General features: G+C 43.9%; 1 protein-coding gene across 1 annotated transcript in view; it reads left to right on the plus strand.

Moving 5' to 3' along the window:
- Nucleotides 1–24,772, plus strand: part of dgki (diacylglycerol kinase iota) — a 120,180-nt gene that overhangs the window by 55,742 nt on the left and 39,666 nt on the right. Inside the window, exons 9-19 of the mRNA XM_033037743.1 lie at nucleotides 5,858–5,932; nucleotides 7,479–7,574; nucleotides 8,555–8,637; nucleotides 11,935–11,995; nucleotides 15,367–15,480; nucleotides 19,602–19,736; nucleotides 20,601–20,679; nucleotides 21,101–21,156; nucleotides 22,270–22,332; nucleotides 23,062–23,135; nucleotides 23,973–24,084. Coding sequence (XP_032893634.1) covers nucleotides 5,858–5,932; nucleotides 7,479–7,574; nucleotides 8,555–8,637; nucleotides 11,935–11,995; nucleotides 15,367–15,480; nucleotides 19,602–19,736; nucleotides 20,601–20,679; nucleotides 21,101–21,156; nucleotides 22,270–22,332; nucleotides 23,062–23,135; nucleotides 23,973–24,084 — 948 coding nt within the window. The remainder of the gene's footprint in view (nucleotides 1–5,857; nucleotides 5,933–7,478; nucleotides 7,575–8,554; nucleotides 8,638–11,934; nucleotides 11,996–15,366; nucleotides 15,481–19,601; nucleotides 19,737–20,600; nucleotides 20,680–21,100; nucleotides 21,157–22,269; nucleotides 22,333–23,061; nucleotides 23,136–23,972; nucleotides 24,085–24,772) is intronic.

Consider the following 24,772-nt stretch of genomic DNA (forward strand, 5'->3'; position numbering starts at 1 on the left):
AATAGAATATGTAGCCCATCTCTGTAAGAGTGAGTCATCGAAGTCTGTAAGTTTGTGACCCGCTTTGCTGAAATAATGCAGCAGGAACAGCAGCTGCATTGCCTTGCTATCTGAGTGCAGCAGAGGAATACCATCCTTGTATTGAGAGAGCAGTGAGGTGCACGACTTGCGGTGATCCTTGATCATGAACATTGTAACGAAAGGTCATGCAGCACGAATGGATGGTCAAAGTTTAGCGAGCGGTGGTAATGAGCACAGTGCTTGGCTGCATTCACTCAACCACCTTTCCAATCAACTTTCTCCAAGGTGATGAGTGCAAACTCATGCCTCGTCACATCAGGTGGCTTTCCTTCATCATCGCCTGTCATAGAATAATAGTCACGATGACAGAAACAGGTGCTTCAGGCCACTGAATATGTGCTGGCTACCTATCACATGCCGGCTCCTGATAGAATAATCCTGTTGATCACATGAAACTTTCCCTCATCCCTCTCTGTGTCCTTTGGCCGATATTGTAAAGCCATCCCCTAGAGCTTCGACCACGTGTACCTTGGAAACAGCTTTGCTCTATGATAGATCACAGAACAGGGACATGCCCTTCAGCCCATGATATCTGTGCCCACCATGATGCCGTTAAACTGCATTTCTCCCGGCATTTCTCTCATGACTGTTTCCATCAACCCTGGTCTAAAGAAGGGTCCCGACCCAAAACGTCACTGTCCCGACCTGAAACGTCACCCAGCCTTTTTCTTCAGAGATGCTGCCTGATCCACTGAGTTACACCATCATTTTGTGTCTATCTTTGGTATTAACCAGCATCATCAGTTCCTTGTTTCTATATAACCCCTGGACGTGATTCCAGTCACCCAGCACTGTGTACCATAAACAAAACTGCCCTGTATTCCTTTATACAATCCTCCTCTCTTCAAAAGCTCTGCCCATTGAAAGGCAGCATGTGATTGGAGTCCCCCAGCAGACAACATGGAGAGGTGCCACCATGGGAGGGCAGTGCCATTATGCCAGCCACTGATAGGACAGGGCCCTGCTCAAGAGGATCACCAACATCAAGGACAGACTGGAGGCGCCACAAGGCACAAGCAAAGCGGCAGACCATCCCTGACTGTGTCCTCTGCGAAGGAGGCCTGAACTCAGGTCCTTTCCTCCTATTCCTGATCATGTTGGAATCCTCAGAAGCCTTGACAGAACCGTTTACCTCAATGATGAGAGTAACTGTGATCCTGGCAGAACAGAGGCTGGAGTCCTGATTGTGCCAAAGCTTAACCCCCTTGGGCGAAGCAAGCTCTCGTCCCACTTAATTCTCAGAGGAACTGAAGGATTCTTTCCAATGAAACAGGTACAGGTTTCCTTCCCTCTGCCCATACCTTATTGTGTGTTCAGTTCCAGGTCATGTGTTAGCTGTACAAACACTGCATAATGTCCCGGTACTAGGCTTGGGTATGGCCTGTCACCTTTGAGTACTTTGAATGTGTACAACTAGCAGTCAGATTTCTGCACCAAAACATTTTGATTCTGTGTCAGGGACAAACCAGAACCAACGGAGGCCGAGGGTTGACATGATAGAGGTATTTAAGATTCTTAGAGACATGGACAGGGTAGGTGGCCAGAATCTTTATTCCGTGGCAGGGGTATAACTAGAGGGCATTGATTTATAATGAGAGGAAGGAGTTTTAAATAGAATCTGTTAAAAAAAAATGTGCACAAAGTGGTTGATATCTGGAACTCGCTGCCAGAGGAGGTGGTGGATTCAGATACAGTTAAGGGCTATTTAGAGAGACACTATGAAGAGGCAAGGCATTGGAGGATACAGGGCTAACGTGGGTAAATGGTATTGGTGTAGATGGCCAAAGAGGTCAGCATGGACATGTTGGGCTGAAGGGCCCATTTCTGTGCTGTGTGACTCCGACTCATTCACAATTTGGCGATGAGTAATAAAACGGAATTAAAATATGACTGTAAAGAGGTTTTGAGATCACATTGGTTACATTTTACCCTGTGTTGCATCATCCTAAACACAGCCCCCGGTGGGTGTCTGTACTTGATTTTTGTAGATGTGGAGGAGCCAATAAACTACCTCTTTCCATAGAGCAGGGTCCGTGAGGCGGTGTGGGCTTCATGTGTGACTAGGCCTCACGAGGCATGACCTAGTCGAGTCATTTAAAAAGTATTCAAATAAATCTAAGTAACATAAAAGTTAATTAAAATCTTGTGGCAATGAAGATAGAAGCATGTCCTCAGGATTCCAGCAACCAGGGCCCAATCCTGGCCCGGGTGCTGCTTGTGTGGAGTTTGCACCATTCTCCTTTGGACTGATGGGATTGCCCTGAGAGTTGGCATAGACTCAATGGGCTGAAAGGCCTCCTTCTGTGTCATAAGGAAATTACAGAAAAATATGAAAGTAAGGCACGCCCTTACTTGTGCTTACAAGAGCTAGGAGTCTGATGCCTCTGTCAGCTTTCTTTAGCGTACAGAGCAGCGCATCATTGCTCCACCGGGTTCAATGATGAGTGCGCCATCGCAGCACATTTCCAGTGCACTGCCCTTTGACCTCCAGTTCACCTCTGAACTCTGCCCTCAACCACACAAATGCTGCTGTCCAATCACAAGCAGTGAATGGCTAGCAGTTCCTTTTAGAATATTACTCAAACTATCTTTAATTGGACTTTTGCTGGACGTTCTCTTGTTCTCTTCTCTTTATCCTGGATCTGTACATTGTGGATGGGTTGATTGTAATTGTATGGTCTTTCCGCTAAATGAATGGCACACAACAAAAAGCCTTTCACTGTACCTCGGTACATATGACAATAAACTAAACAAATTAATTCTGAACTATCTTCAAGATGGGTTGCAGGTTTTTTCATACACAGAAGCAGAAATTTACAACATTGGAGACCTTTCGGTCTACGACCTCCATACTTGCTCAGCCTCCTTACAGGCAATGGGATCGTCTCTCTGAATTTTCTTTTGACAATTCCCCTTTCAATGTCTCCTTGTTATTTTAAATCTATGCCCCATATTATGTCTCATATTATTATGGTCTAAGTAGGTTGATAATGCATCACCAGGATGGGGTGATGAGACAATATGCATCAATTTGTGGTCTTTCTTAAATTGCCAATTTAAGCTCGTTGCAGCTCCGATCTTCATAATAAAAAAAGTCAGCCTTGAGGATCTATACCCGTGAGTACGGTTCCCTATCCTCATATGGGAACATCCTTGAAAACCTCCCCTGCAATCTCTCTGGCACCAGTGAGGAATGTACTGTCTGCAGACTCTTCCTTTTCTAGAAAGGTATCTTGAACATCTTTTTAACCTGGCCTATCCCATCTATCAACATATGCCCCTCTTCTCCCTATTCCCTTCCTCATTATCCCACTACTTAATGTAGATCTCTTTGTCTTGCTCACCCCCATGACCTCAGCCCTCCAGACGGAATTCCATTAGCCATTTCCCTTTCCACGTCACCAGCCCTGTGACATTCGCCTGCTCTCTCTTACTCCTCAGCAAACACACAGCCAACTATTAATATCATATTCCTACAACGTCAGCACTGAAACAGGCTATTTGGTTTGCCAGGTCTATCCCAATCACGAAGCACCTTTTTCTTACTCTATTCATACCGTAACCCATGTTATCCTCCCTACATTCTCATCAACCCGATAAACTCTACTACTCACCCTCCATCTTTGTGATACGGCGGGGAAAGCACAGCATGCAGAAGAATCCCGCAGAGTCATGGAGAGAACGTGCAAACTCCACACAGACAGCACTGCAAATTCGGATTAAATTCAGGATCGCTGGAGCAGGGTCGCAGGCAGCAAGTCTGAAGAAGGGTTTTGGCCCGATACGTTGCCTATTTCCTTCGCTCCATAGATGCTGCCGCACCCGCTGAGTTTCTCCAGCATTTTTGTCTACCTTCGATTTTCCAGCATCTGCAGTTCCTTCTTGAACAGCAAGTCTACCAGCTGCTTCGCTGTGCTGCCCTTCAGTGTCATTGGTATGCTTCTCATCCATGGCTCCTGCATTTGTATAAATCACACTGAGTTGGGTGGAAACGTGTTGCAAGTACTCTTCCAGTCACTGACACCCACCAACATTATACTTCCCCATTTGGATTCAACTTTCCACACTCCCTTCAATCTCATGGGATTTTACTTTTCTTATCAACCTGCTGTAGGGGACAGAGTCAAGTGCCATGTTAAGCTACATGCAGACTGTATCAAATGGGCCACTCTCATTGTTCATGCCTTATTTACTTAAAATATTTTGGCAGGCTTGACCTACACTGGAAATATCCATGCTGATTAGTCTGTGCCATTCTAAACAATGATTAATTTTATCCCTCTGAATGGTTTCCATTAGTTTGCCCAGCACAGCTATCAGTCTCTCCTCCAAATGTTACCTGGGCTAACCCCTGCTGCCATTTAAAATGATAGGGCCAATGTACCTTCAGCAACAGACTGGTTCCACCAAGATGCAGTACAGTACGCCACAGGAGATCCTTTTTCCCTGTGGCTATCAAACTGTACAACTCCTCCCCCTCTGTCGTGGGATAGACTGATTCCCCTCCCCCCACCCCTCCTCAATCTTTGCACATCCCCAATCCCTTCCACTCATCACTCTAATTTAATGTATTTTGTCTTTTTAATGACTGTTGGCAGACCAATTTCCCTCCTGGGATAAATAAAGTTCTATCGTATCGTAGCGGTCCAACATTTCTCCAACACAATACCAGCAACGTATTAATTAACGGTGCCATTCTTTCCTCTCTTGCATTTCAAACATTCCTGGCAGATTTACCTATTTTTAAAGATGCTAAATCTCTAATATTCTCTCACTTGTTTATCCCATCCATCATCTTACAATCCTCTTCCTTTCCACCAACTGCAAAGACATGAAGCAGAAGTGTGATGGAACTTGCTTGGCTGAGTCAGCTACAGCTCTCCAGAAGATCAACACCATCATAGTAGTTGCCCACCTCCCAAAGCATTTGCTCCCTCCAGCACTGGCACATGGTGGCTGCAGAAGCGTTTCACTGTACCTCAGTACACGTGACAATAAACTAACCTGAACTGAACTGCGGAGTGCACCATCTACAAAATGAACTGCAGTTATTCACCCAGACTTCTTTCAAATCCACAATCTATATCGGCAAGACGGACAAAGGCAGAGCATACAAGGGAACACCGCCACCAGCAGGTTCCCATCTAAGTCTCACACCATCCTGACTGGGAAAATGTTACACTCACGATCACTGGGTCTAAACCCTTTAACTTCCTCACTTGCAGCACTGGGTAGGTGCTTTCACCAGAAGGACTGCAGCGGTTAGAGTAGATGGTACACTATCTTCTCAAAGGCAGGTAATTATTTCTCTACTTGACGGTGAGACTTGCATTTCATAATGCAGTAAACAAAAATAAGTTAGACAGGCTACTGACAGATGGAATATATGCTGGCAGCTAATGATGAACAGCTCAGAAGGCTATGAAGAGCCCTGTATCAAGTACGAAGAACATAAATGTAGAATGATTGCTTACAGAAACTTTGCTGATCCAGATGAAAATCTATAACATTAAACTGGAGAAGGTAGATTGTCTTTTTCAAAAGAATGTAATGGTGTTAGAATATTAATATGAAGAAATGCCGTTTATCATTGTTGCTACAATGCTGACGGGATGAATAAAGTACCAGGAATATAGGGGACATTAAAGTACTGGGGTGATGACAGGAAACTAGCTTTCACACTCTGCTTTATTCGGAGAGTATTGACAGCAGTGGCAGCAATAAGCCTCCGTGGTGACATCCTGTTTCTGACTTTCTCATCGTTGCCTCTGCACAGAACTCCTTCAAGTCTTCAAGTAGAAGGAAAAAGAGGACATCGTTGAAGAGAAAAACCAGCAGGAAAGGAGCAGACGTGAGTCAGGCGAAGGAACTGGTCTCTGTTTCATTGCAGAGAGGGACGCCATGAGGGAGGATCAGTGTTACGACCATTTTAATTTCCCTTTAGCTGTGCCTTGTGGTTGCAGTGGCCGCAGCCACATATGTGGGACCGTTGGCTGATCATCAGAAACTGATAACGTCACGGGTCCAAGACGTACTGAGTCCAGTATGATTGCTAAACATTAATCCAAGGGTTACTGACTCCAGTAAGAGAGGAGTGACCATTAACCCCAACTGTACAGGAGAATTTAATTCACTCGGTAAATAGATAACAATTATTTACCCTGGAATTCCTGTGGCTCCTCAGGAGAGGTGTGTCCGATCCAATTAAATGCATGGATTAAAGGTGACATTCCAACTGGAAAACGTTTAGATGCTTTAAAAACGTTTAATTTCAGGTATAAAATTTCTTGTTACTACGGTCAGTTAACATTCATCTCACCAGGTGAAAATCCCAAACACTGAAAAATTATTCCACTCAAACCTCCGCACCTTCAACAGGTACTTAGATAAACCCGACTAGAGTTGCAAATGGGGTTCTGCCAGAGTTTGTAGGAACAAAAATGGAAAAGCACGAAAAACATACTCGCCATGTTCCCCTACACTTTTGTGTATATAGTTAACACTTTCAGAGGGCAGATCCTGAAGTCAGGAACCATTATCTATTGCGTGTGTTACATACATGTTGATAGGTATCTGTCTCCACTCACAACCTGATCAGATTCCTGAGGGGGAGCTGGCCCTTTAAGGCTCCTTGTTTCCATGTTGAACACTCAGAAGGTGCAGGGTTTCAATTGGATTTGGGAGTCCAAATGTCCACATCTCAGCCCCTGTCACACCGGGTGGGATCTCCTGCAGACCTGAAGGCCACTTAGCACCTGTATCATCTGAAGGTAAGGAAGAGCATTTAAAGCCCTCAATGCCCACCACTCACCCGCCCCTGAAATTCAAGCCCTCTCCCATCTGCCCTCCCGGACTAATTGGCTCAGTTGATGTGTTTTAGGCAAAGGAACTACTGCTGTGTAACACCTTGGATGGAACTTGCATACCAAGCTTTGGAGGATCCAAGTATCCGTGGAATGCATGTTAGATAAGAACAGAACTGGGCTTGGCTGTGATGACCGCCTACCTTTGGCGAAGTAATCTGCCAACGCACTGTCAACGCTCCTCGTTGAGTTATTAAATCACAACGTACCAGAAATACTCCAGACCTTGCACAACCGGTACACTGCAAAATGAAGGGAAATCTATCAGAGACGGTGGGATGGTGAGAGGTGAAGAGGACGTGGGGGTTGAGGAAATAATTTGGTGGTCTGGGTCTCTCCGTATTTAGATATGGAGAGCGATTATGGTGAAATCTACTGCGGTTTCACTTTAGCTGTTGACAGTGTGCGCGGCATGTTTGCCTCCCTGCGCACGTAGCCGATTGATTATGCGTATCGTCACGTGGGCAAGTCTGCAGATGAATGACAAGCCAGCCCAGAGCCGGCCTTATTAATGCTCCCACCTCTGTTTTACAGGAAAGCAAATGGAAGCCATTTATAATCAAACCCATTCCTTCACCCTTGATGAAACCACTTCTGGTGTTTGTCAATCCAAAGAGTGGCGGAAACCAGGTTAGTGAGGGAGGAAGGTGGAAGCCAGCCAGCCAGGGCTGAGGGAGCCATGCATGCACCACTGAACACTTATAGCCCCAACATCCAAACTGTGCCTTGCCTTTTGAATATGTATTAGAGGCTGGTGTGTATTTACTGCTTGCGGTACAGTAAGCCCAATATTTCCACACATCCAATCTCGCTCGGATCACTTAAACATGAGTGTGTGGTGCTTACAGCCGGAACTTTACATCTAGAACATAGAACAGTACAGCACAGGAACAGGCCCTTCAGCCCACAATGTCTGTGCCCAACCAGATGCCAAGACAAACTCTTACCATGATCCATATGCAAGTACCTATCCAAAGTCCTCTTGAACTATCTACTATTACTGATCGATGATATGCCAGTGAGGTCAAACAATTGGATAGCTGTGGAAATGGCAGGTGAAGAAACCGTCCCTCCAGGGCTCTTACAAACCCTGAAAGGACAAACAATTCCTAACCCACTCTCTGAATTGGGTTCCATCTCTATTTTCAATCACTGCATTCCGACGATACCCAACTTAGGAACCTAAAACAGTTCAACTTATGGAGTTGTGTTCGATTGTGGAATATTCAGGACCATTAACGAGTGTCACGAATGAAATGGTCAGCTCCCTTTTGAGGATGCGATGGATTACTTTATACAGTGGACAGAAAAAGATGCAAAAGGTGTAATAATATTGTCCCCACCTCCCCTTCATCCAGTGGCACATACCGCAGGGTCAATTCTACCATTCCCTGAATGTATCTGCAGATATTATGCCCATGGACTGAAGCTTAGGATGTGCAACCAGTGGGTTCTACAGAACAGCAGCGTGCTCAGTATACCTTCCCCATCTGCAGGCCCTCCTGAGTCAAATCAAAGGCACAACATGGTCTTGAGCCAGGCCTGGCCACTGTTTCCATTGCTTCACCTTCTCTTTGCCCGTGTGTTTACTTTGTGTTTTTCTGCAATAGGGAAACAAGGTCCTCCAGATGTTCATGTGGTGTCTAAATCCACGACAAGTCTTCGACCTCTCACGGGGAGGACCAAAAGAAGCGTAAGTCTTTAACCAGCCTGGCAGGAAACATGCCTCGCCTCTGTGTGGTTGTTTGTGCTATAACCACACCTAAGTAAACCACGTACCCATACATACCAGTGTCGTAGCCATTGTGTTTGCACTAGATCTTCCCTGAAGTTCCACTCTCCTCATTAACCCACAACTGTCTTGCATCCCTGATGAACCTGAGACTCTGATAATCTGCACACTCAGTACTTTGGTGCCGAACAGGCAGATTTTCCAGATAATTAGATTTTATTCTACTAATATCCTAACACACTTAAAATTAAGTTTTTAACAAAAGAATGTGCACTCCTTTGCAATAAATTCCCAAATAAACCCAACAAGTTAAATGGGATTCAAGAAACAAGGATCTAGCGAGTTCAAAGGGAGTGTGGAAGCAGGCCCCAGTGAATTTAAAGGGGCCACCGGAGTTTACTGAGAGTCCAATGGTGAGCCCATTGAGTTTACAGGTAATGCAGGAACTCAGGCTCCAGTGGGTTGAAAAGGAACATGGCAAACATTATCTGAAATGCCACAAACATCAGACTTTTAGAATAGAAGATAGACACAAAAAGCTGGAGTAACTCAGCGGGACAGGCAGTATCTCTGGAGATTCAGGTCGAGACCCCTCTTCAGACCCATTCCTTCTCTCCAGAGTTGCTGCCTGTCCCGCTGAGTTACTCCAGCTTTTTGTGTCTATCTTGGGTGTGAACCAGCATCTGCAGTTCCTTCCTACACGCTAGACATTTAGAATAATTGGATGACGGATTATTTGAATTCTATTTTATTAGTAAAACATTTGAGAAACCCCAGATATCACCTGCTAATTAGTGCTAATTAGCCCAATTAAACAATTGCAAAGTTTCCTGGAATTAAATAATTGTTAAACCCAGAGATGACGAGCTGATAACAGACAATGCATTTTGTGTGAGATTGCCCACGCTACCAGTTGAAGCAGAATTTGCAGGACAATAAAGAGTTGGCTTTGCAAGAGGTATATTGATGTTAAAGTCAACGCTCTGCACAGTCAGAGCAGAGTTTCCCCACACAATGAGTGCAGTGGCCTCATGGTTTAGTTACAGGATTAGAAAATCCAAAGGTCTTAAGTAGGAGGAGAATTAGGCCATTCGGCCCATCAAGTCTTCTCTACCATTCAATCATGGCTGATCTATCTCTCCCTATTAACTCCGTTCTCCTGCAATCTGCCCACAACCCCTGACACCCGTACTAATCGAGAATCTATCTCTATCTAAATCTAATCTATCTCTATTTAAATCTATCTCTAGTTTAAAACTATCCGTTGACTTGGCCCCCACAAAGAATTCCACAGATTCACCACCCTTCAAACACTGTGAATTCAAACACAGCCACGTTGGCAAACGTCAGAGTAAACCATGTATGAGAATAGAGCAAAGCTCCCACACCCCTCAAATTATTATCAAAGCCATAAGAATGCAATCCTACCCTACTGTTGAGACAGAAGTTGCAATGATATGTGTATGAGAGAGTCTTTTCCTCCATGTCAGTACGACTGAAAATGTTGTTAAAAACGGCAGGTTGGAAATCTGAAGTAAAAGCACCAAATGCTGGAAATAGCCAGTAGATCAGGCAGCATCTGTGGAGATAGGAGTGGACTTTTAAGGTTGGCAACCATATTGGTCATCCACCTGAAAGGTTAACTCATTTGTAGCCAATGAGGAATATTGCTTTCCCCACAGACGCTGCTTAACCTGCTGAATGTCTCCATCATTTCAATATGATTGGGGGTTCCACCATTGGACCTGACAGTCACTGAGCATTCAGATTAAAATAACCACCACATATCAGTCAATATTTAGTTAACCCTGTTCTCCCGGGAAGGAAACAGCTGATTGACTTTCTGAGTTTAGTTTAGTTGATTTTAGTTTAGCGAAACAGACGGAACCAGGCCCTTCGGGCCCACAGACAACGCGCCGGCCCCCGACCCCCGATCCCCGCACACTAACACTGTCCTACACGCACTAGGGACAATTTACAAATTTTCCGAGCCAATCAGCCTGCAAGCCTGGATGTCTTGGGAATGTGCGAGGAAACCGGAGCACCCGGAGAAAACCCACGCAGGTCAGTGGGAGAACGTACAAACTACATACGGACATAACTCGTAGTCAGGATGGAACGCAGGTCTCTGGCGCTGTAAGGCAGCAACTCTACCGCTGTACCACCATGCCGCCCATTCTCTCATTCCAACAGGTGTTAGGCATATTTCAATTGGTGAAGCTATAAAAATGCCTCAGATTATATGTCCAAAGATGTTAATTTTGGAATATAAGCATCTCTCTGACTCTCTCTTGGGAACACATTTATACTTTAATCATGACAGCTAGCCTGATGACTCAATCCTGAAGCAGCTAGTTAATGTTTATTTTACCAATGCAGGCTTTAGTTTAGTTTTGAGATACAGCGCGGAAACAGGCCCTTCAGCCCACCGGGTCCGCGCCGACCAGCGATCCCCGCACATTAACACTATCCTACACACACTAGGGACAATTTTTACATTTACCAAGCCAATTTGCCTACGTACCTGTACGTCTTTGGAGTGTGGGAGAAATCCGAATATCTCGGAGAAAAGCCAAGCAGGTCACGGGGAGAACGTACAAACTCCGTGCAGACAGCACCCATAGTCAGGATCGAACCCGGCTCTCCGGCGCTGCAAGAGCTGTAAGGCAGCAACTCTTCCGCTGTGCCACCGTGCCGCCCGCTCAGGCAATGTAGGAAGGAGTAACTCAATAGATTAACACACCTGAACGCACCCATTCTCAGATATTAGTGTGGGGAGAGATAGAAAGTGTGCATGATGTAGTTGGATATTACCCTCGATGTGCAGACCCCCCTGTGCTAACCCCAATATCTCCACTTTATCCATATTGAGTGTTAGTGCCTGAAATCCTTAGTAGGTCAGGCAGCATCTGAGGAGAGAGGTACAGAGATAATGTTTCAGGTCAATAAACACACATGCCTGCAGTTTGCGCCCAGTTGGAGGAGGAATTGACCATGAGTGGTGACCTATGAATCTGTGACTCTAGGATATCAATGGTCATGGTCATCTAAGATGGATTCTGTGTTGTATATCCACTGTATTAAACATTCCTTGTGTAAGAAATGTGGATTTTATTTCTAATGAAATTTAGAAATGGTTTGAGTTGAAGGACACATATCATAAACTTGGAAGCTTTGAGTCGTGCATCAAATTCTACCAGCTGGTTTCTCTGTTTACTTGTGCGATTCTTTGGTAACTGTTTCCTGTTTCCTAAACAGTTTGGAACTCTACAGGAAGGTGGCAAACCTGCGGATTCTGGCCTGTGGCGGTGACGGAACGGTATGTATGATGAGAAATTCAAGCCCTCACTCAATTGATCGAATTAGGTCTTTATCCCATTTTTTTTCCCCACTCATTGCAGCATGAGGGAGATGATTGATGGGCTTAGGGGGACGGGACCATGATTGGGAGCAGGTAATGATCGTGTGCTTCCTGGGGCTTGAGGGCAGACGGCACCCTTGTGGCACCTCAGGCTCGTCTTCACACCTCCAGCACGACGCCCACCTTCCCTCAGGGCACAGCTCATATGATCAGACGTGAGGATATAATGCTCCTGCTCGATGGATGCTCTCCGTTATCCTTGGGCGTTTGTTGCTGCTCCACATGGGGTGGATCCTGGGGCAGGAGTACTCTCCCCTCCCTCAGTTGCGCAGCTACATCAGGCCTCCTGGTAGCAATGTTACAAAATTTTGAGATTTTAAAAATCAAGTCTGCAATTTATCCCATCAGATAAAGCATAAAAATAAGTTTAATTTGACACCTAATTCACTTTCATATCTCAAGTATTTAAAATGTTATGGCCATTTTCATACTGGGAAATGAGCATCTTGTTCCCTATTGATTTTCTATGGACATAACAAAAAAGCTGTGATCGTGATCGTCAAAAGCCCATAACTTTCTTAAAAATTAAGAGAACTGAATGAAATTTTCAGTTATCATAGATTGAAGCATTCTGAAACAAATATAAAATAATCTTACTTGGATGACCTGAAATTAAAGCATATAATTAGTTAGTTACCTAATTGTAGCTAATTTCAGACTTCAATTACTAGATCTAAACATCTATCCATTTCTTAATAAATGATTAACATTTTTAAATAGCCTAAATGTCCAAATAATATTCACAAATAATTCACAATAAAACATGATTTTTAAATCTCATTTACATTAATTTATAGACCAAATGGAAGGAATTTAGTGTTCAATTGCTGTAAATAAATGCCCATTTAAATCAGCTTTTTAGTGGGTTCCTGTGAACGCGCTGGTTTAGAACATTCACATTGCGGTAGATTTGTGCCCCAAATGCCCAGAAAAATACTGCAGGATATAATGGGCCCAAAATGAGCTACTCGCAATATTAAACTTTGTATAAAGGGATCTTTAGAAGCCCTTTTTAATGTAAAAATAAGCAGCATACCTTCAGTGATTTGCTTTATGAGACCCTGCGGTTGCTGGTGGTCGCGGGTTTAGAGATTGATTTTTAAACTACTATAACTATTATACGAGGCCTTTAAAACTAATAATAGCTTTTGCGACGGGGTCTTTCAGCGATTTTTCGTTAATAATTAACTAGGCTGAACATCTTCGATTTGAACAGCCTAGAGAAAATCGCGTTTTAAACCCGCCCCCCTCTAAACGGCGCCAAAATCGCGCACACCCACAGCGACAGATTTTCAGCGACGCTTCAGGTAGGCTTTGCAACATACCTACTCCTGGTCCCAGCCGTACGACAGGTGGAGAACTGATGAGAGGGCAGCTGCGGAACATCTCCCCGATAGGGTAGGATTGCGCGAGTTGAGGACTGAAGGGGTGAGTGGAGTAAACGTGCCACTTTTAAACCTCCTGCTGTGAACTTTGATTTTAGTTTGGTGTAGAGATACAGGACGGAAGCAGGCCCTTCAGCCCGCCGAGTCCGCGCCGACCAGCGATCCCCGCACACTTACACTGTACTACCCACACTATGAACAATTTACTCTTGTACCAAGCCAATTAACCTACAAACCTGTACGTCGTTGGAATGTGGGAGGAAACGGAAGATCTCGGAGAAAACCCACGCGGAGAATTTACAAACTCCGTACAGAGAGCACCCGTAGATTCGGGATCGAACCCGAGTCTCCGGCGCTGCAAGCGCTGTCAGGCAGCAAAATTGACGATTGAATATTCAAGAGTGTTGACTTGTTATGTGCACCAGACACGAACCAGAACAATGGCATTCTTATTTGCGGCAGATTTACAGGCACATTAAACACAACAATGACAAAAAAATACAATGATCAGTTACTCGAGGCGGAGATGATGCAATAGCCTAAGTGTGTAGAGCATCACAGCGCGAACCTCACGTTTCTACCTGCACAGTTTCCTCCATTTACCACCCGGGCAGCACTCCATAATTAGGACTGACGATTCTGGAAACACTCAGCAGGTCAGTCGGCATCTGCGGAGAGTGAAGCAGAGTTGGCGTTTCAGGTCAACTCTATTTCCACTCGTTTGTTCACTGGCATTTTCTGGTCAGATCCAGTCCTTGCTCTTTGTGTTAATTCTTTTGGGCTCCAGACATTGCCAACAAGGCCAGTGTTTGTTCCCCAGTCAATTACTTGGCCATTTCAGAGGGTACTTCAGAGCCAAGCCCATAACCCCCTTGGTGGATCTAGAGTCACATGTAGGACAGATAAGGTAAAGCTGACTCTCTCCCCGAATTTGTGAATTGGATTGTTTTTTGTGGGGCATCATTATTAATGACTACTCTGATCCCAGATTATAGTTCATAAATTCACAAATCATAGGAGCAGAATTAGGCCATCTAGTTTACTCCGCCATCTATCTTTTCCTCTCAATCCCATTCTCCTGCCTTCTCCCTGCAACCTTTATCACCCTTACTAATCAAGAACCTGTCAATCTGCGCATTAAAAATACCCAATGACTTGGCCTTTACAGTCGTCTGTGGCAACTAATTGCACAGATTCTCCACCCTTTGACTAGAGAAATCCCTCCTCATCTCCTTTCTAAAGGTACATCCTTTTATTCTGAGGCTGTGCCCTCTGGTCCTGGACTCTCCCACTATTATTGACTGAATTTAAGTTACTGCATTACTGCTGCACTAACTAGCATGGTTTCACCATGCAGGAAGAGGGGGGTTGGTACGGGTAAGACTGGAGAATGGCCTTTAAGAGTTGGGGCCCCTGCCATCCATTAGCACAGCATGGGGTTTGTAAATGTTGATCAATGAGCCACTAATGATCATGAATGATGAGATCCATTAAAAAAATGCCAAATCAATGCAGATCAGATTCTATGTTATAATCCGGCCCTATTTCCAGTGATAATTGCGGGAGAGACTAATGTGCAGCATAAAATAACTTTTAAACATGTCATTTCCTCCAATGATGATTATTATTCCAGATGCCAGGGGAATACAGTGTCAAATATGAGCACAATGTTGAATTAGAAGTTATAACAAAGATCTCCCCCCGTTCCCACTCTCGAAACGCTGGCATGTTTTACGCCTTTACTTAAAAAGGACAGACTTTGAGGCTGAATGTATCATCAAGATGTTTTATGATGCTCTCTTTCTGTCTGTCTCTCTCTTGCACTCTCTCACACCCTCTCTTCTCTCTCTGTGTCTCTCTGTCTGTCTGTCTCTCTCTGTCCAGGTTGGCTGGATTCTTTCCTTGTTGGATGATCTGCAGCTCAGACCCCAGCCTCCTGTTGCAGTCCTCCCACTGGGGACGGGAAATGACCTGGCCCGTACTCTCAACTGGGGAGGGGTAGGTACCTCGCTCTCTCGCCCCCCCCCCCACGGGTGCAAATGGAAGGATGAACATCAAAAATAAATTGCAGACACCGGAGATGCTCAACAGGTCAGGCAGCATCTGTGGAGAGGAAGAAAGAGTTGGCGTTTCAAGTCCGAGACCCTTGATCATAACCGAGTAAGAGAGAAAACAAGTCTTCAGTTACAGAGAAGGTGGGGGAGGGGTGAATATCTTCAGAAACCATCAAGCACTCCCCATGTTTTGGTACCTTTCCTTGCAACATCTTTTCTTTCACCTTTTCCCATCCCACCATCTCCCCTGGTGAAAGTGCAATTCTCTTGCATTTCTTCCAATTTTTAGTGTACTGTGTTTGGTTTTCACAATGTGGCCTCCTCTACAGCTGAGATACTAAACACAGATTGAGTAACCTCCTGCACTCAGTCCACAAGACTGGCCTGGAGCTTCCTGGTGCCTGCCACTTTAATTCTCTGTCCACACCTGACCTATCAGTCTGTGGCCTCCTGCACTGTTACAGTGTTAAAGCTCATTGCAAGCCTGGGGAACAGCCCCACCTTGCCAGGGTATGTTACAGCTTTCTGTTCTCAACATTAAATTATTCAATTTTAGATATATTGTGCTTTCTGCCTATATGAGAATTAGCCATTTCTGCCAGTCATCCATCTGTGATTTGCCTCTCAATTAGTACAGAGGGGTCAACTGGCTTTGTCCGACTGGCCTGCTGTTGGCAGCACGTCATTCATTCGTGATTGTAACTTCTGACATTTGGTCTCAACCGATCAGAGATATTCCTTTCGTCCAATCCGTATTTCTCTAACCTTCTCCGCTACTGAAAACACTCTCTTTCACGGTTTTGACAAGGGGTTCCGGACCTCAAACCTTAACTCTGTTTCTCTCTCCACAGATGCTGCCTGACCCATTGAGTGTTACTGGCATGTTCCAGGTTTTATTGTGATGGGATGGGTCATTTGTCATCAGTTGTCAAAATTGGGACTGGACTTGGCAGAAGAGATGGAGGAAGCAGACGCAATCATTACTTAGTAATGGGAAACGGGAAGAAAATAAAAAAAGATAGAACAATTTACAAAGTTAAAGGGCAGGAGTGGTGGGATGAGACCAATTAGGTGACACTCGCAAAGACCTAATGCAAGCAAATATAAAGGAACACTCTTGTGTGTTCTATCATGTTGTGATACCCATTTCCAACAAAACAGAAAATCATCTCCATGGATCATCCAGCCATAAAGCTTGCTTCCAACGGGAGGTAATGGAAAAACTCAGGAGGTACGAGGTCTTGTTTTGAAGTACCGTAACACCCCAATAATCCAGCACTTTGAGACTTTGGTGATGTTGGATTTTCTGGAATAGTGGATGTTACCCCTATCAATAAGAAGGGTCTCGACCCGAAGCGTCGCCTATTCTTTTTCTCCAGTGATCACATTGAATGCTGCGAAGGGCCGAATGGCCTACTCCTGCACCTATTGTCTATTGTCTATGCTGTCTGACCCGCTGAGTTACTCCAGCTTTTTGTATCTGCCCTGTTCTTTCAGCTTTTTTTACATATTTATAATAAATATTTTTTCCATTGTTTGAAAGGAGCAGAAAATATACAAGCCCTTGCTCCAGCCACAAAACCCATCCGACCCTTGGCGTTCTGGACCCCAACCCCAACTGCAGTTATTCCCTGTTCCCCAGCCCTGTCTGCACACCCTGCTTGCACTCTAGATGCCGAGCGTATATTCCAGACTAACGAGTGAGCCAGATGCCAGCCCATCAGGATTTCCAAACAATCGGATGCTAGATTATTGGAGCTTGACAGGAATTGTATGAGTAGTTAAGATACTTATATATGTGTTGGAAATGTGTGAGAAAGTATGTGTTAGAGTCCCAAACAATACAGTAGTAACCTGAGCCATGCAGTCCAGAGTGTTCCTGTGCTTGACGTCTACTCTATTGTATTGGACTTTTGATCCACACCAATCCCATCTTCATACAATGACTTGTGAGAAGCACCAGTGTCTGGACATCTGGTCAAGCTATGACTAAGGTTTAACTGTGCAGATCACCACAGTCACATTGTGTGTTTTCCAGTGCTGTTACGGTACCCAGAACAGTTCAGGCACGTTGACATTAATGCCCTCATGTCTTAAATGTAATTAGATGTAAAACGTGATGATGATGTCCTTTGAGTGCCTCCATGACAGTCTCCCTGGCCAGTAGCGCAACTCCTCCACCTCTTTTGCCTCCCTCCTAAACACGTCTGAAACATCGAAACGCTGGAACTTTGAGCTGCCAGTGTTGTCCTTCCCACAACTACGTTTCCACAATTGCCATAACGTTGTAGTCCTAAGCATCAGTCCAAGATAGATCTTTTTTTCCCCCCATTTTCCAGATAGTTATTTCTGTGATTATTTTACAAGCTTCTTCTAGAGTAATTATCATAATACTATTGGATAGTCTTTATCTAAACCATATATTGTTGATTGCAATAGTTACTAAAAAAAAAAGAAAGCTATAAGCTGAAAAAGGGACTTAAAATAACTTGAAAAGGATTGACTGCGATAAGTGGCTCATTTGGTGAACAATGTCACAGATTTAGAAGATGACTGTTTGCTTTCCTTCTTGTCATTTCTATTGTTCCATGTAAGAGCTGCACATTTTGTGGTTGTTTAATAGGAGAGAGGTTAGAGGGATATGGGATTTGAGTGTTCGGTAAATGGAGGGCAGACACCAACAAGGGATAGTTGGGCTGCTCAGCCCTGATTGATCAGTTTTTTTTGCTCCTAAGAAATTCTGTTTAATCTCTTCTTTGTCATTGTTTCCTAGTGATCTTTGCACTGGTTCCTAGTGAGGGGGTAGAGTGGCGGAGCACACAGCACTGGAGACCCGGGTACGATCCTGATCTTGGGTGCTGTCTGTCTGGAGCTTGTGCGTTGCCCCTGTGACCACGTGGGCTTCCTCTGGGTGCTCTGGTTTCCACACACATCCCAAAGACGTGCCAATTGGTTGGTTAATTGGCTACTGTAAGTTGTACCTGGAATGCAGGTGAAGAGTGGTATCTGGGGGAGGGGAGCTGAGGAGAATGTGGGGAGAATAAAGCAGAATTAATGTAGGATTAGTGTAATTACGTGTTTGAAGATCAACAAGTAGATCAAGTAGGTCTGTGCTGTGTTGCTCTATGAAACTCTTGATATATATCTTTTTTTTTTAAATTCCAAGAATATGGAAAAAGAGTTAAGGAGACAAACCAATTGGAAAGCCCTCTCTACAGGATGAGAGCTGCACTGTGTCATGGATTATATATTCTCCAGTCCATTTTATCTTTCAGGGATCAGAACAAACTTTGGAACCTTGTGGAGGAGGGAGGTAATTGGGGATAATTAAATCAGGAGATATTTCAAAGACGTGTGGTTTAGTAGAATGAATGGCCACTGTAATGTGCCCCTGGTGTGTAGATGAGTGGTAGAATCTGGGGCGGATGTAGGGAGAATACAATGGGATCAGTGTGAATGGGACCCAGACTCAATGGGCCAATTTCTCTGCTATGATTCTCTGATTCTAGACTGTAAATACATGGTAGCAAGTCAGTGAGCCAGGGAGACCTGAGTAGTCCAAGAAGCCTCAAGTGGAAATCATCCACCCTGGATTACATGTAGTATTTTAATGCGCATTCCTATCAAAATTAACCGCTGCAGTATCTAAGTAGATGAAATGTGTAGGAAGGATCTGCAAATGCTGGTTTAGCCCAAAGATACACTCAAAAAGCTTTGAGTAACTCAGCGTGTCAGACAGCATCTCTGGAGAAAAGGAATGGGTGACGTTTTGGGTTGAGACCCTTCTTCAGACTGTTTAAGTATGTTTGTTATCTGCATAACAGCTGACATTCCCAACATTTCTGCTCTTTGGAAGGTTTTCCCAAGCAGGATCTAAGATCACGGATAACAGGCAGGGTACGCGTGATTGGGATTGGCCTGGGAGTCAGCTACGATGCAGGTTCATTGTTCTTAGAGATTAGCTGTGGTCTTTCACAGATTCTGCCTTACAGCATGTACTCAGGAGATGCCAGCGCTAATTACCTTTGGTAGGAACCTGGCTCAGTTGTGACCTCTCTGCTACAGGGATACACAGACGAACCAGTCTCAAAAATCCTTTGCCACGTGGAGGAGGGTAACATTGTACAGTTAGACCGCTGGAACCTGCAGCTTCAGAACAATCCACATCTACAAGACGACTCCGAAGAAGGGACTCAGAAGGTAACTGCAGCTGGTAGCTTTCTTAGCATTTATTTAATGCTTTTAACTCGTTTTCTGGAATCTCTCTGGCAATCCTTCAGTTGAGGTACAATTTTATCCTCAAAGGCTGTTCGGCAGGGCAGTATACTAAAGATGTAGCAAAGAATGCAAGTGAAGAGTGTGTGGCACAAAGAGCTGGTGGAATCCAACGACCCGGTTCAATCCTGACTTCGGATCTTGTCTACGTGGAAGTTACAAATACTCCCTGAGACCCCATGGGCTTATCTTTGGTGTTCTGGCATCCTCCCTCAGACCAAAGTCATGCAAGTTAGACACTATAAATTGGCCACTGTAAATTCTCCCTAATGTGTAGGTGAATGGTAGCATATGGGAGGAGTTGATGGGAATGTGAGGGAAATAAAATGGGATCAGTGTAAAATAAAATGGGATTAATGTAAATTGACTGGTGTGGACACGTTGGGTCAAAAGGCCTGATATGTGCTCTAACATGAGGCAAATTGGCCCTACTCACCGCAGTCTTTGTGCAGGTTAATACGAATCAATAAATAATTATGGCTTGCGGGATGTTGTAGAGGGAGATTAAAAGGAAGAAAAAGTGAGTTACAGAATGTAAACTTTGGGATCAGTGCGGTAAGACGGAATTTATTCAATCACCTTTGGCCAATGCTTGATCACAGATAGTTGCTCAGAGAGCATGGTCACTTCAGTGTTTTTTGCTTCGTATCGGTCAGCTTACCCATGCTTCGCAGGTTACTGTGTAAGTGTCTATGGGTGTGGCCCCTAGCTTCTGACCTGGGCTTTTGTATGTAGACAATGTCCTGCAGCACCGCCACCAGCATTCACTCAATGATTCTCTCTCCGCAGCTTCCACTTGGTGTCTTTAACAATTACTTCAGTCTGGGCTTCGATGCCCACGTGACACTTGAATTCCACGAGTCTCGAGGTAAGTGCTGCCCGTTCGTGCCTGTATTTTGCACTGTACGTGCATACACATATACACACACAAAATACTGGAGTAACTCAGCGGGACAGGAGTGACCTGTTTTCACAACTTACAGTTCCTTTTCTATGTGTCTCTCTCTCCCCTGACACATCAGTCTGAAGAAGAGAGCAAAGAAGGGAAGACATTGACATTTTTTTTTCTCCTTCCATCAGAGTGAGGAATGTGGAGGAGTCACTGTGGTGGATGTTTATGATAAAATGTATTTTGTGTGTTCCGTTGCTTGTTATTTGTACGACCGACTTGGCAAATGAAATTCCTCGTATGTTGCAAAACATACTTAGCTAATAAAATATCATTGTGATTTGATTCATGGCTTCCTGTGCCTTGTATGCTGATCTATGTTGTGTTCTCATTTTCATAGAAGCAAATCCGGAACGGTTTAACAGTCGATTTAGGAACAAGATGTTTTATGCAGGGGTAAGTCATTATCAAGTGTGAAAGATGCAGTGATAAGAGAGACCTTGCAAGGAAGATTCAGAGTCTTTGACCGGCAGCTACAATTTGTCATCCCATGACAGTGTGTCATTAATGAGCATCAGAGAATAGTTGATAATGCAGTTTAGTACAGATAGCTCTTGTTATTGCCGATTGTCCACAATAACCAAGTAAGGGATTCGCTCCAACCACCCAGCGATCACTCATGAAACAACAAATTGTTTTCAAATACATAGCTCTTTTTAACAGCCTAAAATTAATTTTAGTTATTGAAAGCTAAAAATACTGTAGGCTGGTTGTTGCATTGTTTAATAGAGTATTGTTGTAAAAGTGTCAATCAAAGCAATCGTTTGTCAATAATAGTGACCTCCCACAGTGTAACGGGCAGCCTGTGTTTTAAAGAGATGGTGGGGTCTGATTACTGTGCAGATATTCCGTCCACTATAACTTAAACCGTTACAAAGAGGTCCATGATAATGAGGGTAAGACTGTACACACATCGAACGTTGTGTTGTTAATGCGAGAGATAGATACAAAATGCTGGAGTAACTCAGCGGGTCAGGCAGCATCCTCTGGAGAAAAGGAATAGATGACGTTTCGGGTCGAGACCCTACTTCAGACTGTTGATGCGAGATCCTGGGTTATATCATGAATACAGTTTTGAGTTAGTGTTTTCGGTTGTGCATTGTGTACTGTTGCTGGCTGCTTGTATTTTGTGGGTAATACATGGGCAGTTAGCTGCTTTGAGGTTTGTGTCATTTTCTATATAACAATAAGTGGTCGTTGATTGTAAACGTAAAGGGGCTTGGGAGATGTACCAGGTAAATCCAACATTATCTGTTTTTCCGCATTTCCTTCCATTTTTCCATCATCCTACTCCCGTAACCCTGTCCTTTTATACATTTCATGCTGGTTGCCTTTGGATACAAGTGGTTTTGTCCCACTGATTGTGGACTGCCGATAACCATACAGTAGTAAACAACAATTGTGCTTGGCCATGCCTCATCGCTCTCGAGTCAGTCAGTGCAGGAATACTCAGACATTGAATCTTTCCCAGGATGGATTTATTGATATTTGTAACGTTGATATTCGCAGACTGCATTTTCAGACTTTCTGCAGAGAAGCTCTCGAGATTTATCCAAACACATTAGAGTTGTGGTAAGTGTTGATTCTATTCCACTGTAAGAACATTACTACAAATGATTCAGATGATTAGTGTGTATTTGTGCGGGTGCATTTATATATGTGCACAACATACAGTACATAATATATATGGCAGGAAACAGCTCAGTTGGATCAACAGATCCATGCTGGCATTTAAGAGATAAATGGTTTCTTGATTAGCACGGGTGTCAGGGGTTATGGGGGGAAGGCAGGAGAATGGGGTTAGGAGGGAGAGATAGATCAGCCATGTTTGAATGGCGGAGTAGACTTGATGGGCTGAATGGCCTAATTCTGCTCCTATCACTTATGACCTTATGACCGGTGGATGAATGTTGTGAAATTAATTGAAGATTGTCATTTACTTTACAAGAACAATTGTTTCTGTTGAAACAGAAAATACATTCTTTGCCAACTGCACCATTAAAAGCCACATTACAATGGGATAAATATCAATTTAATATTGTAAATAACTATTCAAATATTTGAAATGGGTATTGTGTAATATTTTTATAATCATGTTTAAACTAAATTATTTACACATTTTAATTTCCATCATCTATTATGTGTAGATGCGTAGACTAATTGTACAATCTGTCCCACAATTACCTTGCTGTAAATGCACTAACTTTCTTTGTAAGTAGATCACTCTCCTTGAGGTAGGAGATTTTTGGTGCAATGCTTACGAGATTTACGAGAATTAACTTGACTTCTCTTTAATCCCAGTGTGACGGCACTGATTTGACACCCAAAATCCAGGACTTGAAATTCCAATGTATCGTCTTCCTCAATATTCCCAGGTAAGCAACTGAAGTCAGTCTCCAAACTATGACAAAATAATGCTCGTCAGATTGAGCATGATTTATCCTGAGATACAGTTTTGAAAAGACTAATGAAGCTTGCAGTGATCTCACGAATACGATACGATAGAACTTTATTTATCCCAGGAGGATAAATTGATCTGCCGACAGTCATAAAAACACAAAATACACAAAACACATGAAATTAAATTAACGAGTGGAAAGGCTTGGGGGATGTGCAAAGATTGAGGAGGGATGGGGAATGGTAGTCAGTCTCAGTCTATCCCATGACAGAAGGGGGAGGAGTTGTAAACTTTGATAGCCACAGGGAAGAAGGATCTCTGGTGGCGTTCTGTACTGCATCTTGGTGGAAATATATTAGTCAGGAAACTGCAAACTGACCTCAGTGTTCCTGAACTAAACGACGGAAAATTAGATCGCGGGCTATTTTCTGAATGCTATTGCGGGTGGATGGTTGTTCAGAGCTTGATGCAAGATATTTATGATGCTGGAAAGCCTCAATTAAAAGTAAAAAAAATCTAGGAAACACACTGCTGATCAGGCAACAGTGGTATAGGTATTGGCTTTTTATTGTCACCGATACCAAGATAAAGTGAAAAACGTTGTTGTGCATGATACGAATTTCTGTCCTTTTGGTCAAGGATGGCAACCTAGTTGGCTCCATCCTACATTTTGTTCCCTCCTTCAGTGGAAGATCATCTCCATGAATCTCCTTGCCCAGTGTTTTATGTGGAACGGATGTAACTTCAGCTAAACAGAAATTGTGTGTGTGTTGTTCATCAAAACAAGCACTGACGGAAGGTATGTCTGATGCAGGTATTGTGCAGGCACAATGCCTTGGGGTAACCCAGGAGATCACCGGGACTTTGAGCCGCAGCGGCACGACGACGGCTGCATTGAGGTGATCGGTTTTACCATGGCGTCTCTGGTGAGTCTGCACCTTCCCATTCTCATGTTTTTCACGTGTTGTTTAGTGTTGAGAACAATGAAGGGTTAGGACTGAGATGAGGAAAAACTTTTTTCAGCCAGAGAGTTGTGAATCAGTGGGATTCTCTGCCACAAAATGCCGTGGAGGCCAATTCACTGGATGTATTCAAGAGAGAGTTAGATATCGCTCTTAGGGCTAATGGAATCAAGGGATATGGGGAGAATACAGGAACAGGGTATTGATCAGCCGATCATATTGAATGGCAGTGCTGGCTCGAAGGGCCAAATGGCCTAATCCTGCACCTATTTTCTATGTTTCTATGATATTATTCAGACATATAAGATCCCATGGAAGCTTGACAGGACAGGGCAGATGTTAAGAAGGATGTGAAGGCGAAGTCAGTGGATATTTTTAAGGCAGAGATAAATAGATTCTTGATTAGTACGGGTGTCAGGGGTTATCAGGAGAAGTCAATAGAATGGTGGATTATACTTGATGGGCCGAATGGCCTAATTCTGCTTATGAACTTATACACTGATGAACGTATAAACGTCTGAGGTGTTTCCATGATAGGGTGAGTTATGAAACAAAGGGGATACAGCTACAATACAGTATATGGGATGGGTCTTTATGTGGAAGTTTCTTATCTCAGACTAGTTAATCACTGGGATTTCCACGCCCAGGGATT

This window comes from Amblyraja radiata, chromosome 19 (assembly GCF_010909765.2).
Source record: "Amblyraja radiata isolate CabotCenter1 chromosome 19, sAmbRad1.1.pri, whole genome shotgun sequence".
Taxonomy (NCBI): Eukaryota; Metazoa; Chordata; class Chondrichthyes; order Rajiformes; family Rajidae; genus Amblyraja; species Amblyraja radiata.